The 20,570-nt window shown below is 40.6% G+C and overlaps 1 protein-coding gene across 6 annotated transcripts in view; it reads right to left on the reverse strand.

The window, feature by feature from the left end:
- The window catches only part of LOC120430351 (elongation of very long chain fatty acids protein AAEL008004), an 85,396-nt gene that overhangs the window by 11,140 nt on the left and 53,686 nt on the right, over positions 1 to 20,570 (reverse strand). For 3 of the 6 annotated variants that reach the window (XM_052706144.1, XM_052706142.1, XM_052706143.1), the window contains 7 exons: positions 19,920 to 20,015; positions 15,998 to 16,080; positions 8,692 to 8,799; positions 6,424 to 6,504; positions 4,481 to 4,564; positions 2,806 to 2,862; positions 650 to 755 (listed from right to left, as the gene is read on the reverse strand). In XM_052706144.1, the coding sequence (XP_052562104.1) occupies positions 650 to 755; positions 2,806 to 2,862; positions 4,481 to 4,564; positions 6,424 to 6,504; positions 8,692 to 8,799; positions 15,998 to 16,080; positions 19,920 to 19,977 (577 nt within the window). In that variant the 5' untranslated portion in view covers positions 19,978 to 20,015. The remainder of the gene's footprint in view (positions 1 to 649; positions 756 to 2,805; positions 2,863 to 4,480; positions 4,565 to 6,423; positions 6,505 to 8,691; positions 8,800 to 15,997; positions 16,081 to 19,919; positions 20,016 to 20,570) is intronic. The other 3 variants (XM_052706145.1, XM_052706146.1, XM_052706147.1) reach the window with 3 other exon arrangements.

The raw sequence follows: 20,570 nt of genomic DNA on the forward strand, positions 1-20,570 counted from the left end.
CAAATTAATAGGCTATGGCAACCATGGGTTCTATGAAAAAACAAAAAACAGAAAAGTTTAACAAAAATTAAACATTATAAAAAGTTCAACCGTGTTTTTAAGACATAAGGTTTTTTGAAAAAATGGCGATGCTACCAAATATGAATTGTCCCTGTAGTGATATAGCTCAAAAGTTGTATTTTTCATTTCTCTTAAACATATCAAAAATCAAAACTTTAAAACACTGTGGATTTGCACCAATCGATCTTTTGAGTTAATTAATGTCAATGAGGTATTTTTAAAGCGTCTACCAATCATCCCTAAGTTTCCTTGCCTATACCTTCAATTTCGCCGAATTTGATTATAAATTCCGTTCTCAAGATACAGATTCTAGAATATTATGATACCACTTTAGTACGGTCAGCTGGCAAAATTTTGTGGAAACTTGCTTGAAATCTGGAACAATTGCTCTAACAATGTTCTTTGTCATACTGGTCATGTCTGTTTCATAACCACCTACACTGTTAAACTGTTATTCCCAGTAATTAAATAGCTCGAAACTCGAGCAAATTTTTCACTGGGCTGTGACAGTTCAAAACTGGACTACACTGTAAGGAATGCACACACTCTTTCCATGTCAAACAGTCACCACATTGACTAGCAAACTTACCGGGAGTGAACTTGACGCCGAACCACACGGACATGGGCATGCATCCGTGGTGAATGACGTGCAGCGTTGACACTTGACTAGTTTTTTTGCGCATCACGAAGAAGAACTGCAAATAGAGAGATAAACATGTTATTGATTAATTCAGTGTACTTTTTGCGTCAAACCCGGGGTTGGAATGTGCCTGTCGCTACAATGTTTCGAGAGTAAGAGCCGCGATTCTAGCGCGGTCATAATCAGAGAGATCAGCCGTCTGATCAATTATCGCACCGGTTTTAATTAGTTGCGTGACCGAAATGGCACGATTAGGGTGACTTTTTTTGCAATTTCAAATAAGATTTTTTCAATTTAAAGTATCAAATATTTTGATTTTTTGATGTGATTTTTTTCCCCACCCTACCCAATTCAAGATGGCGGCACGCCCTTGGCTCACCAAACTAGTTTTTTTCTCTCTCTCTCTCTCTCTCTCTCTCGCGAAGGTGAGATCGCCGTGACACTGAGAAAAAATCAAACCCATTAAATTGCCGGTGGCGCGTGAAATGCATCATGATTGCGTTCGAGCGCGCTCGAGAAGTTTAAAATGTGTGAACGCAAACACTTTTGCGGGTACTTTGCGATCGCGCGCCGCTAGAGTGCAGCACTGAGCGTGTCAACATTGGTGTGGCACTCACTTAAGGTGGCCACTTTTTGGCACCGACGAGGGTTCAGAGTTTGGGTTTAGAGACGTAAATATTAGAATGTTCAACTTTGTATCGAAAATTTGTTTGATAAAAAAAAGTTCGAAATAGATTTGCCAAGCGGTCAAGCAACTGTCAGATCATGAGAGGGGGATTACGCTATTGACGATAGCGAAATTGGCATCCAGCTGTTAATTGGTAGTTTTGTGGCAAACTTGTCTCCAAACAACGAAACGAGTTTCTTCTCACAGTGTAGCATCATCAACTCGTACCGTTTGATGGGGATTTGAGCTAAAGATAAATAAATTTATATAGATAAAATAAAGTTATCTTCAATGCCGTTAATTTTACCTTTTTTTTAATTAAAAAAGTAAAAAAAAGGTTTTGTCAATATGTAATCAAACGTTTAGGATTTGAATTAATTTTGTAAAACTTCAATTTCGTAAACCTATTTACTTTTTTGAAAATTGTTTTTTTTTCTGTGTAGTCTGGAATACTTGCTATCAGAACTCGATTGAAACGCATTCAAAATCACTCAGTTTTTGCCAAAACCGAATTTACTCCAATATATGAGTAAATTTAGCAACTGTCAGATTTGAGTAAATTTCACTCAAAATTCAACAAAAAATCAAGCAAAACAATGTAAATGGGTTAAAGCCGAAGTGTAAACAAACAGTCTGTCCTGCTTACGTCAGTGGATGTTTACATTAGGAACGAGCAGGCCAGACTCTTTATTTACACTTCGGCTTTGGCCCATTTACATTGTTTTGCTTAAATTGAATGAATTTAATGCAAATCTGACAGTTGCAAAATTTACTCATTTTTAAGTCGGTTCGGTCTTCGACGTAAACTGAATTATTTTAAGTGAAGGTGTACTCAGAAATGAGTAAGTGTCAGATTTAGGTAAACTTTGCTCGAATTTGGGTAAATTTGACTCGGATTTCATTCGAATCGGAGTAAGTTGAACTTAAATCGAAAATTTGCATAAAAATTTTTGAGTGGTGCAAACAATGCAATCAAGATTGAGGGCACAGTTAAAACGGACATCTGTCAGATTTGAGGGAATTCAACTCAGATCTGGGTGAACTTTATCAGTTTTCCTTGAATTTTGAGTAAAATGACTCATATTTGACATATGCCTTATTTATTAATTTCTGAGTAGGTTCGGTTATAAAAAAAACTGAGTGAGTTTGAACGTGCGTGTAGAAAGTTGTACAGGCTCACAATTTTTTTTCTAGAGTTGTTCAAAATGTTTTCTCTCAGGTTAATTTTGGGTAAATTTATCTTATTTATAAGTACCTATGTTTGAATTGAAATTGGAGTAAAATTCTCAAATTTTCAGGTGAAAATAACCAAAGATTTAAAAAAAAACAGAGCTTTCTCAAAAGGAGGATCAGTCCAACTCAAATTTGAGTAAAAATTACTCGGTTGTAGACAGGTACATTGTTTTTGTGGGTAAAAATAAAACAAATCAGTACTCACCGTATCGAAGAACTCTGTGAACTTCGAGAAGTAGTACCACCAACAGGCGTGCACCATCTAGGTAGGTCGTAAAATTCAGCAACATCCAAGTAGTCCAACCGGTTTAGGTGTTCGGATTTTTGTTCGCATTCAGAAGGACGTTTTTTGTTTGTTTACACAGCGAGAAAAACAAATCAAGGGGAAAAAAATAAAAAGAAAATCAATTAGAACATTTTTACAACCATTTACGATTAGGATGATTTTGATGGAGATTTTTTCTTAATGGCGAAACAGGGTCCACGGGAGGTTTGGAGACGGAATAACACATGCCTAAACTGCTGTTCTACAACGCATAAAACAACATAAACAACATCAACATCATGGCAAACAGAGATGAGCTTGAGGATGCTGCAAACTCAAACGGGATGCGAGAGCACGGTGGAGCCGTGTTGGGACTTTCTTGTTGTTTACATTAAGCGTGTGGTTTTATGTTTTCTTTGACAGCTGTCAAGTGACACGCGCATCTAAATTAACTCATTCTATTGTTGTTTTCACTCAGATTCTGTCAAAAGCGAAACTACTTAGTTTTGAGCATTGAATGTTTTACACAATTTTGGGTAAAAGCTACTTGAGTGAGGATTTCAAAAAATCTGATTGATTTTGGATGTGCGAACAATTGCAACAGCTGTCAAATCAACGCTACACGCTGGAGAAAATCCCAACAGTTCCAGTGCACTTTAGTGAAAGGAGGTATGGTAGGATAGGACAAAAAATAGGGTTATGTTGACCTTTATTGATCCGGAAAAGTGAAAAAAACAGGAAGCGTGGGGAAGATGTATGTAGGAAGGGATATATGATAGATGATTAATTGAGAACACATGGAACACAAAAACACACAAAAAAGACAAACAGAGACAACGAAAGTAGACCGAATACTGGGTAAAGTGAGGGCAAACTTTGGGTAGCATTTGGAAGCGATATTTTTTTGAGGAACACAACAAGATGGCATTTTTTTAAGTTAGTTAGTTTTTAGTAAAAAGCTAGATAACAAATAAGAATTACAGTTAGTTTCAACAGACAACAGTGAGGGTGAGGTTAGGAGAATGGTTTGAGGTTAGGATTTTTTGACGTTTCACCAATGTGCTTTTGTGAGGCTGAAATGAACCAAAACAATTATTGTTTACATTCTGTGAGCACACGTGAACGAACTGGATGGTCATTAGAGTGGTTTTAGGACATTTTTTTTGGGTGTTTTTCACACTCAAAGTTGAAACTGGACGGGTTTGAAGTAACTTGCGATCTCTTGTTCAGTTTTTGTTTTAGGATGCTAGGTGAAGGGGGAAGTTGTCAGATTAATCACAGTGTTGAATGTGTGTAGGTTTATTTTTGCGTGTGTAGCACAGTGCGTTACATTGAACTAATGTGTAACGGATCAAAAAAGCGTTTTCATTCTGGCATTCTAAAAAAATGTACACTCACGTTCAAAATCACTCAGTTTTCGTCAAACCTCTATTCGAAATGAGTAAATTTAGCTTTTTTCAGATTTGAGCAAATTGCACTCAAATCTGTTTTGATGAAAAATGAGTGTTTTAAAAGAGAGTGTAGCTAATTTTAACAACTACCGCTAAGTGACGTTTATTGTGAATGTGTGAAACGAGTGTGAGTGGCGTATTTTTTGTTTGACAACTAAACCTACCCTTAACGTTTTAGGGTGGTTACTATAGTCGACTGGCTGACATCGGAAGTTATAATGTCCCGTTAGCCAACCGGATATTCCAATCTGTGGATTGCAATGGAAAGAGAGAAGGAGAGAGAGATAAATAGGGGTTTAAGTTGGTTCCGTCCGAAAGTGGATTTTGTTAGTGCTCAAATGAGCAATTTGTTTGAAATTTGTCGACAGGGTAGTTCTAAAATTGGTTCGTAAGTTTAACTTCTCAATTAAAAAAAAAAAGAATAAGAAGAAACAAAGAAAACCGTCCATCTTGCGTTAGCAAGCCGTCCATTTGTCACGTTCAAAGTCGTGTTAACGTCAACGAACCTTCTGATGACCATTGATTCAAAGGTTTTGTGTATGGTTCACCAACGGTTGTGGTTCCAGATTGTAAGGAAATTCAACGGGAGGTTGTTTTGACCTAAGCTTTCTGAGCTGTACATTTTTTTTCCTTTATTGCAAAACATTCTACTGCACAAATCCAGACTTATTTGAAAAAAAATATCAAGCAAAACACACACCAAAACAAAAAAGCAAAAGCTTTTGACGTAAGATCAGTTGCAATGAATTTTGAGTGTAAATCACCCAATTCTGAGTAGCTTTCCGCTTAACCGCGACAATATCCGTCAATCTCACAGCAAACCGATGCTTATGTCGAAAACTTTTGCTCAAATCACACGCAAACATTGCTCATCCATCTTTGTACAGCAGCAAACTTCCAAAACAACTTCTTGAATGATGCACGTCCCTTAATTTTGGAGTTCATACTTACCGCTGCGCGCCTAACCTTTGTTTACCGTAAACACGTGGCCACGCGCAGCTGTCAAATTGTGCCAATCGAATCGCATGCGTAAACAATAACAACAACAACAGTCGGTAATGTGATGCAATGTTTTTGTAAACAAAACGAATATGTCAGTATGTAACAGCTCACACACTACTTGAATTAGGTTCTAACATTCCAAACTAAAAATGTAAACAATAACAACCTTTCAAACTAGTACTGCACTCTCCTCAGGAGTACATCAGTCAACAAGTTTCCGAACACGCTTTGTTCTCCTCACATTAGTGTGTGTATGTGTTTATGGATTCTACTACTACGGTTTCCCACCCACTGACAGTTGTGGTGGTTGCGTCGGACGCAGTTGGGGGTGGCTGCGTCCTGCGGGCTGCGTTCTGCCTAGGTTTTATCGCTAGGGTTTGGCGCGGCTCCGCTGAAGTTAGTACTCATGTAAGTGTATTTGTGTGTGGGTTTCTGTGAGTTTGTTTGGGTATGTTGCTAGTAGTGGGTACAAGGGGGAATACGGTAGTACTAGAGCACACCACTATTGAAGTATGTACTGGTGGTGATAGTAGTGGGTTGCTACGGTTCCCGATTGTGCGGCGGGTTTTCCGGTTGCAAACGCCGCTGCTCTGCGGCCTCTTCAGGGCTACCGGAGGTGGGCGGGGATGCGAGTGGGTGCAAGTGTGTGTTTGTGGGTGTTGTTTGTTTGTTTTTCCGTTTCTTGTGTTTGTACGAGGTTACACCTGCCGGGATCGGCTTGCCGGCTATGACCAGACCACATGGTTACTGTAAATAGAGGTAAGTTTGGTAAAAAAAAGATACGAGGATTCGTGAGCGCCGTTCGGCCCCCCGGTTGTCATAGTTTGCCGGGGGTGTGGGAAGCGTGGGCTTCCCCGTTCTAGTACTGCGCATTGATGACGTTTGACGGTGCGAGAGAGGAGAGCGAGCGAGAGGGAAGCGCGGCAGCTGGGTTTGGGAGAAGACGACGAGACGAGAGCTGTCAAACTGGAAGTTTGGTGGGTACTACCCACTGACGAAGAAGTGTTGTACTAGAATTTCGAGGGGAATCCGATTTTGAAACTGGGTGGGTACGATGTGGGCGGGGTGTGGTGGGTTGAACGCATGGGCTTCGACGAAAACTTACTCTCATTGCTTGGCCGGTCGTGCCGTGGTCCACTGGCTGGCACCGGAAGCTGTACGTGCCCCACCATCCGCCCATCAGACACTTTATGTTGAAGCAAGTGTGGGTAATTTAGGTGTAAACAAGCAAAAAAAAAAAGAAGAAAAGACATTTTCATTTAATGATCGCTGCAAATAGTGTCGATTCTTCCGGATTCTGGCGGTGGGTTCTTCCCAAGAAGGTCGACCGTTGATCCCGTACTTTCAATTTCCGAGATAGGCAACAATTGAGTGAGGTAACTGCACTCCGTACAATTCCACAAGGGAGGCCCAAAAGTGAAAGGAAGGTCGGTAGGATCGTTGTCGCGTAAGTCTTCGAGGGTTGGACAAGGTGCGTCTTGAGCTGGTTCAACAAACGACCATCGACCGGGCGGTTGATCCGATTGTTGAACCCCATCAGCAACAAGGACGTGAAGGTCGGGGAAGTGGCTCGTGAGATCTGGTTTTGGTTGCGCCTCAGGCGGGAAATGCTCCGAGGGTAAACCATCGTGACTGCGTTGTTCAAAGAACGTAAACGTGAAATTGCACAAACAAACATGTCAAAAATGTTCTCGAGCAGGACCTCAAAAGTGGCAAGTCATGCTGATATGTGAGATATCTTAGGCACATTTGATTAATCGACTTTGACGTGATTGAGGGTGCCGATAAATTCAAGTCCTCTTAACGTAAGTGGTTTGAACAAGTTTTATTTTTTTTTTCTTTCGTTGACGGTTATTCAAACTTTTTTTGGGTTTTATTTTCGTCCAGTCATGATGAATTACTTTTATTCTTGAATGAAAAGACTTTTCGGATTTGTATCTACAATACATTCATTAATGAACTCATTATTATGTTTTGAGCAAATGAAAAACACAACTCCAAATTAAGTGTAATTGGCCCGTTCATCTTTAGGCCATTACAAGAAACACTTAAAAGAAGCCACATTTGACTCGAATTGTCCAAAAAACCAATTCCGATTGCACTCAAACCCTGATGGTTTGACACCAACTGTTGTCAAACGAACGTGGTCACTTTCTAGTTTGACACCCCTTTTACACGGAGTTCACACACACTACCAAACGTTTGTTTTGATAGTGTGCGTGAGCGCCGTGTAAAAAGTGACAGTTCGTCACTTTTTAGTTTTTCTTTAGATAAAGTGAAAAAAAATATATAAATTTAGCTAAATATATTTTTTTCACTTTCGAGAAAATATTACAAAAATATCAATTTAACATAATATTAAGAGTGCAGCATACCACATTTCTTTACTACTCGGACTAAAACCAAAATAAAACTGACAGCTCGAACCACTCGGTTGGACCCAATCAACTCAATCGGGATTCTGAAACGGAATTCAACTCGAATCGTTTACGTATTCCGTTTCAAACGTACACGGAATCGGTTGTTGCGTTTGAAACGGAATACGTAACCGATTCGAATTGAATTCCGTTTCAGAATTCCGATTGAGTCGACTGGGGAATAGTCGACTAAAGGCCGAGGGGTTCTCAAATAAATATAATATTTGCAAATTTTAAGGGGTTAACTTTTCACTTTGTTCCACAATCAAACAACACTTCACAACACCTTGTCCGCCAAGCCGTCGTCAACATTGTCATAACTTTTGCGTCAAAACTGTCCAGCAGATGCTGCTGCTGTTGTTGTCACCCGTCGATACAACCCCGGAAGTGTCGAGTCAGTCACGATTGAAGGAAATTCTAAGCATCGTTCAGCGGAGCGTCCACATTGGAGAGGAGCGCGTCTCTTGTTTACCGCACTTCTAGATCGCGAGCAATGTCGTCAACATCACACTTGCACCTCTTCGATCTCTTCGGTTTCTGGTTGTTTGAGACGGGGTAGATCCTCAAATGTTTGAGGAGATTCTCAAGCTACGTTTGTTCAACTTTGAGGAGGTAAATCCGTTGGCATGCAGGTAAGAAACAACAACACATTCAAAGAGCAGGTCAGAAGGTGTTTCCCCCCTCAGATCACTACAAATCACAGAAAAGTTGTTACAAGGTTGCACGAAAAAGAAAAAGAAAATTTTGTTACGCGCGGTTAGATCGTGGTTCTGCAGTTGCAGGTGTGGGACAGATCTAACCGGCATGCCTTAGGGGTTAAGGGGGGTCACACACAATTTAATCGTCTTGAGTCGAGTGTCAACATCGGGTCGTCGCTAGATAACAGTGCTAGAGATCATCGTTAGCTTAGAAACACAAGGTTGCAACGCTTTCAACAGGAGCAACGCCAAAATTACCTCGTAGAATAACCAGGCACTGAACACGACTTGTACGAAGTTATAGACTATGAGGGTGTTTTTAAGCTGGAATGGTTTGCGGTTCTCCATGAGCCTTGGACCCACGACCTGGAAAAGAGAGGAGAAAAGAATGGAATTGTTAGGTTTTATTCGTGCAAACGGAATACTTCGACTTTACAATGCCATGCTGTCAATAAGGATGTCAAATGTGGAAAAATAAAAAAAAAATCTAAAAAGAATAAAAAACGGTTGAACGACACGATTTGGACAAAAAGTACTTGTTAAAAAGCCCTCCAAAACACAAAACCAAAATAACTTGTTTCTTAGTTATTTTCCGTCAGATTTCAACAGAACAGATTTCACTCGAAACTGTACGATAACTTCAAATTCAAACAGAAATTACCCATACATTTATGACAAGTAAATTTCAATTCGAGAAAATCGCTGGCAAAAAGTGGACAACTTGTTTTAATTTGTATTTTAAAAAGAAGCTTGACTGATGGTACCAGCGATGGCATAATCATCATCAAAAGAAAATCATTGAACGTTCATCAAGAGAAAAAATCCGAAAGGAGCATGGCTCTCCTCTCTCGCGCACGAAAGATCGGTAAAAAGAATCTAAAAAAATCATCATCTTGATTGTTCGGCGGAACATCTTTTTCACTACTACACTTGCTAGTGTAACGTCACACGTCGAAAAACTACCTGTCACATTTTGTAGATGGGCAATGTGTGTAAACAAAGTGAAATAAATATTTTTAAGTGGTGCTGACAAGGAAATTCCCAAAACTCATCAGCAGATTGATTTTCTTGGAGAATTTCGGGAGCGATTTTCTTTTGCGTGATTTGCCTCCTCTCTCTTTCGCGAGTGAAGAAAGTTCGCAAGCGAAATTGATTTTTTTGCGATTATTTTATCCCTGCGAGGGAGCAAATAATATTGTGTAGTTCGACGAATTTATTTTTTGCATAATTCCTTGGTGAAATTTAAAGCAAATTTTGTTTTGAAGTGAATTAAAACAAAAAGTTCCTCAACCACGAAAAACTAACGGAAAAGAAAAGAGCACAATTAAACTATTTTTTATATTTTTATTATTATCAGCCTTAAAAATAAAAAATAAACACTAAACAAAATCAAATTGAGCATTAAATGAGCTTTTTGGGAAAAAAATCATCATTTTCAAAGCCATGAACTGTTGAGCAGTTCTCTAAGAAAAAGGCCGATTTCGTGTATTTTTTTGTATTTGTTCATTAGGCTCAAACTTTCTGGGAGCCTTTCCTACGGCCAAATAAGCATTTAAGACAAATCAAAAAAAAATGTACCAATTTTTTTTTTGTAATTTTTTTTTATTTACTGTTTTTTTCAAAAAAGTTTTTTTTTTATTTAAAAAAAATCATCAAGCCTACCATTTCAAAAGGGATAAATATTTTAACAATCGGCTAAAAACGAATTCCGTGCAATACTCATTTTTCGCCTTTCTCACTGAGGAAAGGCTATGAAATCACTCGGTTCGACTCAGAATCATTTTCTGAGCAAATGTCTGTGAGGATTTGTGTAGACATGATTTTCTTTCCACACGATTAAGCCAGAACTGGCTGAACCGATTTGGGCCGGGTTTGCCCTTTTATGACCGCTTTGAGGTATAATAAGACCCTATTCAAAATTATTAAGTTTAGTGAGGTATTTTAAACGTTATGCTATGAACAAGTTTTTTTTTGTAGATACAAAAAGGGTGATTTTTTGTATAAACTCAAAAAGCCGGGTCTTTTTGTTTACGTGCGAGATTTGCTTCAATTGAGAGTCTGCATGTTTTCTGGAAAAGTCTGTATCAGGTATATATATTTTTTTTATTCATAGACTTATTTTCATCAGGTCCTTTTTGGTGCTGGAACCTGGTTTGGACCGAGTCGGCTCAATAAGCCGTAAGACCGTAAACAATTCAAATCTGGATTAGGACAACTTAGGAGTTGAATTACTTTGTAAATGTGAGGAAGGCACCAACCACCTAATGGTGGATTAAGAAACGTTTTTAGCCATACAGTCAGTTGGAAAAACTTCCGTTTAACTTGTTTGGATTTGTTTATTTCCTAATTAGGTTGGTTTACTTAAAAAATTAAAAGAAATAAAGAATATAATAGTGTTTAAAAGCAAATAAAAAAAAAATGTGATAGTGAGGATTTTTATATGTACTTCACTAAAAATCTTATAAAATTAAACCCGCTATGCTTACCAATTATGTAATAAAATTGCATTTTTCATATATATTTTGCACAATTTTTTTTGTAATCAACAAGATTAAAATTTAAAAAAAAGTTTTATTTAGTTTTATAACATTAAATTCACATTAAATGGAAATCATCAATGTTTGAAAAATTAACATTATTTAATTCGAGTGTAACTTTTTTTTATCAAAATTTTCACTTCATACTCGACTCCGCGCACAAATTCCGATCGCAGCAACCCAGTCGCCCTCGTCCGCCCGACCGGCAGCCCTCTATCGGTTAAGGTGAAATTAGCCAATCGTCCGGCGCAGGTTGACCTTAAACCACTTTTATTCGTTTCTCTACTAGTTTTACAACTATGCTACGACCCCTCCGTCTCAGTCTCGTCAGCTGTTCCACAGCGCGGGAACCCTATGTATGGAGCCGGTTCTCGGCATCGACAGCGTCATCTATGTCGGAATTGTAGAAGTACAGTGAAACTTTGTTGGTTTGGCAATGTCGAATTCAAAGATTAGGAACTGACAGTTGATGTTGTTTATTGAATTGAGGTGACTTTAATCGAAAAGTGGTTATTTATCAACATGAAACTGACAAGGGGTACCGTTTTAAACCGATTCAAACATACTGTCAAACCATAAGGGTTCTACTGTATTTCTAATATACCTTGCGCCGTGCCTAAAGATTATATCATCGCAGCGTCGCGTCGCGTATCCACAAATCTATAATCGACCGGCCTTTTGAAGGCTGCGCCAGCAGCACTAGCAACAACAATGTTACACCAAACGTCAATGGGCAGCCAAAGTTGGGAGGTTTCGTTTTGCTTTGGCAATTTTCAAGGTAAACACGTCGAAAGCGTGATTGAATTTTTGACCTTTTGCCAAATTTTACCCTGCAGTCATGACAGTTGAACCGGTTGGCAAAAAATGACAATGTTAGCTGTCAAGTTGACGTTTCGCTTCAATGATCTCAACAATCGCGATGACATTTCTCGGAATGGAAAGTCAAGTTTCCCTTAACCCTCGGGAAACGCGGGTGCGTGTCAGTAGTAATTTTCCACTTTACATAACCGCTCACAAACAAAAAAGAACATCACAAAGTACTTAATTAACGCACGGAAACAAAGATGATCGATGTAACGAGATTTCCGCGTCCTATATTGCGCGACGGAGACCCTAACCTTGCGAAATTCCTCGGCGCCGAGTGTTGAAAGCTCATTATTGACTGACACCCCAACCGGTTAACGCACCAACACACACGGCCGATCATGATAGGTGAATTAACTGCGCCGCGATAATGAGAATGAGATGCTGCAAAAGCTTTTTTCAATTAATGGATTCCATGTGTGAGTGGTGTGGTAACCCTTGGTCAACCCGATAACTGTCAAGTTGACAGATAACGGGAGTTGAGTACTGTCATTCTTGACAGTTAGGGTTGAACCGGTTCACAATACTTGTCTAACAGAACTTTTTCAGAATTCTAATTGAACCGGTTTTCAGAACCGTTTCAATCTCAGTGAGAGCCAAGGGTTAAGCGCCCTTATCTAACCTCACTCATCGCTCACAAAACTTAAAGGGGGTTCGTCGCCGCTGTCGGCCATTGTGTGCCGTTCAACTCTCATTACAGGTTCTAATGGGCACCGGTACTAGCGCGATATGATGAGGGTACCAGGGACTAATTGTTTTGCTAACAGCAGCAGCAGCCACTTAGAACACCCTCTCGTCTTGAAAAATTTGCCTAGTTGACCGATAAGCGTAATTGGTACCTGCGGCATCGACGACGACGACGCCGGCAGAACCTGTCCCCGCGAAGGGGAGTTGTTGCTGTGTGTTATACAAGAGATGATGGGCTAACCGGGTCTCTTGCAAAGGGGGTTAATGATACCGCGTGGAGGTGGGTGCGCTAGGAATGGCCGGGTTACGGTTGACGTTTAACGAGGACGGGTTTGACCGCGAGTTAATTGCAGCCCGTGCCACCGGTTAACCGGTTGGTCAGGAATTTCAAAGTCATTAACGTTACATGACAAAGTATCGCTCGGTTGACGTCAGCTGTTTAAAACTTATGAATCGGTTCTGATTCTGACAGCTCGAACCGGTTCGCGCCTTTAGAGTGTAAACAAAAGCTTGTCACAAAGCATCTTTGCAAGTCTTTTTTGTCAAAATTAAACAAAGACCAGTTGCCAGCAACCCAATTTACAATAATGACGCCAAGTCTGTCGAAATCCGCGACCTCGGGTTTGAAGTTTCTCTCGCGGCCAAAATCTTTTGTCCGCGGTCCTCCTCTGCTCTGCTTGGCGCCCGCGATCACGTGTGCGGTTTCGCGGTTCTCAATCAACCTGCCCGGCCTTCCACCACGCGATCTCAACGCAGACTAGATAAACAGATGTTTGGTGTGGCGGGCAGTTGGTTCAGTTTCCGTGGGCAACCGCTAACGTCAAACTTTCGACATCGCCGGGTTGCTGCGAAACGCGATTAACCTTTTTCGGAAATGTTATTGTTTTGTTGCGAGCGTGCACACCTGGTTTTTTCGTACAAGAACCATCAGCTGATTGCTGTACTGGTGTGTTCTTACATGTTCGAGCGAGCTGGCGATCGTGCGCTCTGTCCAAAACATTTGATTTATAAAGGTTCTTGCCGGAAATTCTCCGCTTCAGTTGAAGGTTCAAACTTCAGCATTTGTAATGATTTCAACATTTGGTTGTAACATCTTGAATACTTCTCAAAAAATAAGTAAATTGAGCAAATGTCAGATTCAAGTGGATTCCAAACAAATCTTGGTAAACTTTACTCAATATTTGTTGAACTCTTTGTGAAATTCACTAAAATTTGACATTTTCACAATTTACTATTTTTTAGTAGGGTTCGGTTTAGAAAAAATAGTGTAATTTTGAGGGTGCGTGTAACGAACTGTCAAATGAAGCACACAGACAAACGATCAACCCTGTCAAAAATGGGTAGAAATGAATGGCATCCCTGTTTGAAAAATGTCGCACGTCGTGCGAGCTGTCGCGCGGTTTTGATTTTACCGTTTCGATATCGATTGGTCGAAAGGACGACAAACGGACGACAAACACTCGACATGCCCGACATTGTTTTTTCCATCGATTTTCCTTCAATTTGACGTCACGATTTTCGTCGACGCAGTTTGACAGTTCTCTTCAGTTGGTCTTGTTTGGACTTGATCAAATCAGAGAAACTTTGAACCGAATCGAACCAGTTTACGTTGTTGAAAAGTTCGTGTGGATTTTTGCCGGTTGATTGGTAAGTTGTGTTGCTTTTTTTGCGAGCGGCTTTATCACAGCAATATTTATATTCCAGATTTTCTGATTTCGGCCTTCGTGGTGGAGGAGGAGGAGAACGGGTCACATCGTTGCTCCGGCGGGCCATGCCGGAAGACGGGAAGGGGAGCACCCGGTCTGTGATCGAGGAAGCGGATTGGTGTTTAACTTTCCGCGGGATGTGGCGGTGCATGGTTTTTATACGGTGAGTTGTGTTTTTGAAACGATAGAGGAGGTGTGCATCGTAGTGTTTCCCTTCCCATTTGGACGACGAAAAATAAATGAGGACGATGAAAGTGTGAGGGGGAAAGGGCTGGGGGTGGGGACTGGACAATTTAAAACCTGAAACCATCACAAATTCTAAACAATAATATTCTATTTTTTCAATTCTGATTCTTTTCAATTCCACAATTCAAATTTTCTAAGATTCAAATAAATATAAAATAATACAATTAAATGGTATGGTTTCGTTCAAAAATATGATAAAAATTAAAAATATACACTCAAACCCCGATGGTTTGACACCAACAGTTTGTCACTTTTTAGTTTGACTTTGAAAACAAGGTTGGTATTCTGCCAGGTAGTTGTCAAGTTGCTAAGGGTAAACAAAGGTCAATTTAAAACGCAAAACCACAACAAAGTGTGTCATGAAAACAAAAAACATAAACAAAACGGCTTCCTTTGTAGAGAAAGTGTCAGAGATAGCGACTTTGACAGCTTTGTGCAAAGGACAATTCGAGGGAAACAATCTAAATTGGCTAAAGTGTGTATGTAAACAAACAGTGCGTCCTGCTTTATGACACTTCGAAACCATTGTTTTGCTACTCAAATTGTTGAAATTATCATAATTCATGCAAGTTAAATCACCTCCGCTATCCAAAAATAGATGGTTCAAAATAACCCTGAAACCTCATCAATTTGACCCAACGAAAATTTGACACGTGTCAAAACGAAACATAGATATATTAATTGATGATCAGCTGGTTTAACCCCGAAAAGGGCCGAAACCAACCGAAATAAATTAGCATAATTTTTTGACCACAAACAAAACAACAACAACCTGAGAAAAATCTCACCCTTGAAACGTGTAACTCACTCATGAATAAGCGCGAGCGCGAGCGTCTGTTGTTTAAATTCGATCAAATTTGGTCAAACGGTCAGTTTCATCAAGTTCCACAATAGGGTTGGGAAAAAGAGCCTGCGGTTTCGCTACCTTTTTCTAAGTAAGTTTAGCATCAACACTTCCCGTGCTCCAAATCCTTATTCCTCCCCGGTGAATGGTGGAGATGGGAGCGGCCGGCAATGGATGGCTCTCATGGTGCTGCCTGTCCTGTTCTGGTAGAATTGGTTTTAATTCCCTTTAATCAATTTCTAAGCAACCTGGGCTAGACAATCATCATACAAACATGACGAAATCCAGTCTGCAACCCGCTAAGATCACCATCTCCATGCGAATGCGAATGCGAATGCGAAATGAATAAGCGCGAGCGCGAGCGAGTGAGAGTGAGATGCACTCAATCCTCCACCCTTCTCCACGCTTGCTTTGTTTGTTTGTTTGTTTTGTGTTTGCATGTGTTGTGGCTGGCTGTTGCACTGCGGAATGTGAACCGGAAGGTTAAGGTGAAGTCCACGAGTCCGCGCGCGCAAATCAGGTTTCGAAAGTCAAGGTCAAGGTCACCGGGATCGGTGTAAGATATGTTTGTTTATGGTTATGTCCAAGCGGTTACGATCGTGACGACCTTAACGGGGGGAGTCGATTTCCGCGTTCGATCGACCGCGCGTTTTGACAGATAAGGGTGGTGGCATACTTACTTTGACTAAATAGACGTATCCTAAACATAACGCTAGTGTGGGAAGGGGCGATGACATGAGGGGCCAATCTCGCGTCCGCGGGTCTGAAAAGAGAAGGAAATGATTAAGATTGCATAAAAGTGTAGCAAAACGTCACTTGTACACTGTGAAGTGATCTGCCTAACTTGTTTGTTTCATGGTAATTTTATCAAAACAAAACGTCAACTAATCATAAAATTACGCCCTCCCAAGCATTCTGAATAGCCCCTTTTAATCAAATTACCATGAACGAAAACTCACACTCAACGCGGCTAACAAAGCCGGTGGGTTCCCAAATTGTTTATGACCCCCCTTAAAAGCGCTCGTTACTCACGGGGCGGCACCTCTCCCATTGAAATCTCGAATACAGAATCATAAATGATAATTATCCGAGCTGCTCTTCACCGCCACCGTCAGACACCCGCCGTCTGAGGGTTAGGAAGGTGAGTTACAATTCCCACACCGCTAGCAAACCCCGCCGGAACAAAGACCACCACACAGAAAACTCAACCGACCGACTAATTGGGGTGCCAAGTGAGCATTCGATGTTTGTTTACATTGTGCGAAAAGCGGTACGGCCCGTTACGTCATCGAGGGAATGCCCCCGTCTCGGGGCGGGCTGTCAGAATTTTTATTGACACTTGATCATTTGAGTAGCTTTGAAGTTTGAACTTATTTTTTTTTGGGAAATTTGATCGGCCCGACAACCCGGTCTACATTTAGACAGTTCGCTCAACAGCGATCTGTCAAAAATGTTGTATTTCTTACTGTTACACGCTACACTGGACCTAGTGATAGTTTGATTAATCGCCAGAATTGAATTGCGCGTGTTTACAAAAAAAAATGTAAGCTGGTTTTTACAACTCCCACAATCGTCAGCTCTGACAGATCGTGGGAAATCGGGAAATCACCACAATGGGGAACATTTTCATTGATTTATGATCGGTCCATATATTCGTGCAATTCTGGCGGAAAGTACCGCTTTAAAGGGGCTCTTGTTAAAGCCACATGTGACAAGCGTTCCGTCCTCTTTGCGAAGTGTCACTTCGTAAGAGTGAGCTCTCATGTAACACTCGGTTGTAATTGATATTATTAAGCGATGTTAATAATAAAGTTATGCCGGCGACGACGACGATGAGGGTTTTGAGGGGGGTTACCACACAGACGGCGATTGCTGGAAGTCAAGAAGACATTCGACGAGGGGTTTGCCAACTTGAAAAGGCTTGACAGTTGCACGGATCTAACAAAACGAAACGTCAACAACTACAATCTGGCAGTTTTTCGGCTTGCTCACTCGAGTAGAATGTCGAGTTAAATTGTCAAAACTCTTAACTAAATACTCGCAAAGTTATAACCCTCGCAAAATGCGAGTTGACGCATTCGCTAGCCCCTCGACCCGCTCTTCTTCACGACTTCCGACTGTGTCGCCGCACAGCACTTTATGCTCGAACTACACAAGTTTCCTCTTCTCATCTCCTCTAATCTAACCCGATAATTTCCTTAGGGTAGATGGCCGGAGTTTGCTCGGGGGATTTCCCTTTTTGCCATTCTGCAAAACCTTGCGGAGGAGCGAATATCGATGTCGTGGTGACCATTTCTGGTTATGGAACCAACCGGGGGAGTGTCAACAGGTCAACGGCACCAACTTGTTAGAGTTGTACGTCCCATTTATGGCCGCCGTGTTGCATCGTCCGGGCCGCGAGACGGACGGAAGTTGCTCAACTTGGAGCGAGGTGATTTATAGCGACTTCAGACTTTAATATTTCGCGGTGTGCAAGCACAGTTGAGACATCAGCTGATGTGACAGACGCGTTAATCTGCTGCGCTGCTGATAACGCAGGGATTGTAACGTGATTTTGATAAAAAAAATCACCCGGTAAGAAATTGCCTTAACTGTTGCTTGTAGGGCCGACATCAGTTATAAACGGCTCGATGTCAGGCAAACTGACAGCTATTTGTTTACAATTAGTATTTATTCACGGCATCATTCTTGAATAACGCAACGCGAAAAGAGTTTCTAAACGTGTTGTAAACAAATAAAATAAACGTTATGTAAAATGTATACTCCTAACCTCAACTTTATCTTTATTGAAGAAAATTATAACGCATGCTGCAGCTGATAAGCAAGTTCCAGCTAATGTTTTCAGCATTTCCACCGTTGGACATGGCCAGGGCAGCCAAACAAATAAACAAACAATGGCCACAGTCACGCGACCATTCGCGCTCACAAAACGTCAACGGTATCATTAGTAAAAGTGGACCAGTGGCCAAGTGAGACACTTTCCTCCAGCGTAAATCGTGCGCTCGGCTGTGCCTTCATCGAAAAAATTATCGCAAATATTGCCACCACGATGATTGTCGCACCAACACATTGAAGCGCTAGAGGTGTTGGAAAATGTTACGTCATTAATGTCACTGCCCTTGTTTGTTTTGGTTTTCAAGATAAGAAACGTTTCTGTCTTGACCAGGGGGATGCTAAAGGCCGCCATCTTGGGTGATTGAGATTGATAACGCGCGCAAACTGCGCACAGTGAAAACAAAAATATTTCTTTTATTAATAATTCAAATTTTGTTATAAGGATTACTGTAGTAAAAGTCAAATTACACAGTAGTTAAGTTAAACGTTTCATGTGATAAAATTACAACTTTAAATGAGGTCATCGGCCCGATGTGTGCTTAATAATCCCTACTTTAGTAGTTTATTTTGCAAATAAATTGATAAAAATCATCTCACAAACATACACTAACTTTTAAACGTACATTGCGGTAAAATTTTACATAAAAACAATAATTACTTTATTTCCATTTTATGCCTGCAGTTTTTGTACTTTTTTTTAACAGTGCGCAGTTGCTTTGTTTTGGTTCCGCAACGAACAGCTGTTCTTTTGTGCTGGAGCCGAAGTTGACATTTCCCTTTTGTTCTGGTGCCGAAGTTGACAGCTTGTGTTGGCTAGGGCGAGCTGCCTGTAGTGAGATATAGATGTCGCCCCCTTGGTCTTGACATATTTTTTTATTGTTCTGTGTTTGTTTAGGCATCCTTTAAAGGATCTTCTTATTATGATTGACAGCTGTCAGATTCCGTCGCATGGTCTGCGTGCCTTTGTTTACAGATCTTCCGAAAGTGTCATTTGACAGCGAGAAATGAGTCATCCCCAGGTTGTCCAAACGAATACAACATCACTAAAAATGTATGGTAACTTTTCAAAAGGGTGTAACCTATTACGTATACACATAATTGATCCCGCACTCACAACTTTTTGGTTTGACGGAACTCATCAAAATTTTTAAAACTAAGTTACATTTGTTTGAACAACCTGGGAATGGTCAAACCTTTTTTGTGTCAGCTGTCAGATTCCGCCCGTGTGGATCAATCGGACCGCGCACTGGCTCACAATCCAGAGGTTGCTGGTTGAATCCCGCGGCGGGCGCTCTAAAATTCTTTGTGTAAATATGGGTATCCGGCGCCGTCGCTCCGTGCCGTACTCAAACACTTAGAAGCCCAGGGCGGCGAAGTCCTTGTAGTTAAAAAGGAAGACACTAGTGGTTGGTACTAGCAATAGTGGCCGACAGCTATAAAGTCAACTTCGTTTTTTGTCAGATTCCGCTTCTGTTTTTTGCTAGAGAACCTGGAGCAAAAGACAAAGGATGTTGCTCGATTGGTACCTCCATTTTTGACAGTTCTCGATCTTCGATTGGTACTTTTGGTTTGAGATGGCCGTTCTCTAATAAGCTCCAGGCCCTCTAGTTTCTGCTTGCTCATTGGTTGTTTTGTTTTGAGCGTCACATTCTTTAACATAACACTTTGACAGCTAGAAGTGTCAACAAGTTAGATGGGAGGGGAATCCTTCCCAGGTTGTTCAAACGAATACAGTTGTAACTTTTAGCACCGTGTTGAGGAACTCACCTGAATATTTGTCCATGTAGTGGTGTATGCTGTCGATGTACTTCATGATTAAGGCCATTTTGTGTGTGTTTGTTTGTTTGTGTTTGCTTAACTAAACTGTGAAGAGAAAGAGAGAGAGAGAGAAAAGCTTGATTAGTTTATATTTATAGATTTTTTTAAAGAAAATTATGTTATGAAATCCTTATTTAAACAAATCCAGCTTCAAGAATGCAATCATGAAAATAATCTTTACTTATAAAATTTGGTTCAACTATCACGAACCAGGAAATGATAACCCACGATTTCGGTTTTATTTTGGTCGTAAAATTGGGGCCACGATTTCTCTTATCGAACCAGGAGACAGTTGCGGATTGTCAATCATTTGCTTGTTCTATGTGCTTTGCAGCGGGAGCGTCTTATCTCAATGAATTTTCGGTAAACGTAAGAAGTCAGACGTGTGATGCTAATGGTCAGGCCCAAAGTAAGTAAATCAGATGTCAGACGTCTGAAGGTAAGAAAACAAATCTAAAACCAATATTGTGTACTAAATCTGACGTTTAAGGTTATTAAATTACCAGTTATCAGACGTCTGGTGCCAAAGAACCAAACGTCAGAATCAGACGCTAAAATTAAAGTAACGTTCAGATTTCGAAGTCTGACGTCCGACACCTT

This window comes from Culex pipiens, chromosome 1, assembly GCF_016801865.2.
Source record: "Culex pipiens pallens isolate TS chromosome 1, TS_CPP_V2, whole genome shotgun sequence".
In the NCBI taxonomy this organism is placed as follows: domain Eukaryota; kingdom Metazoa; phylum Arthropoda; class Insecta; order Diptera; family Culicidae; genus Culex; species Culex pipiens.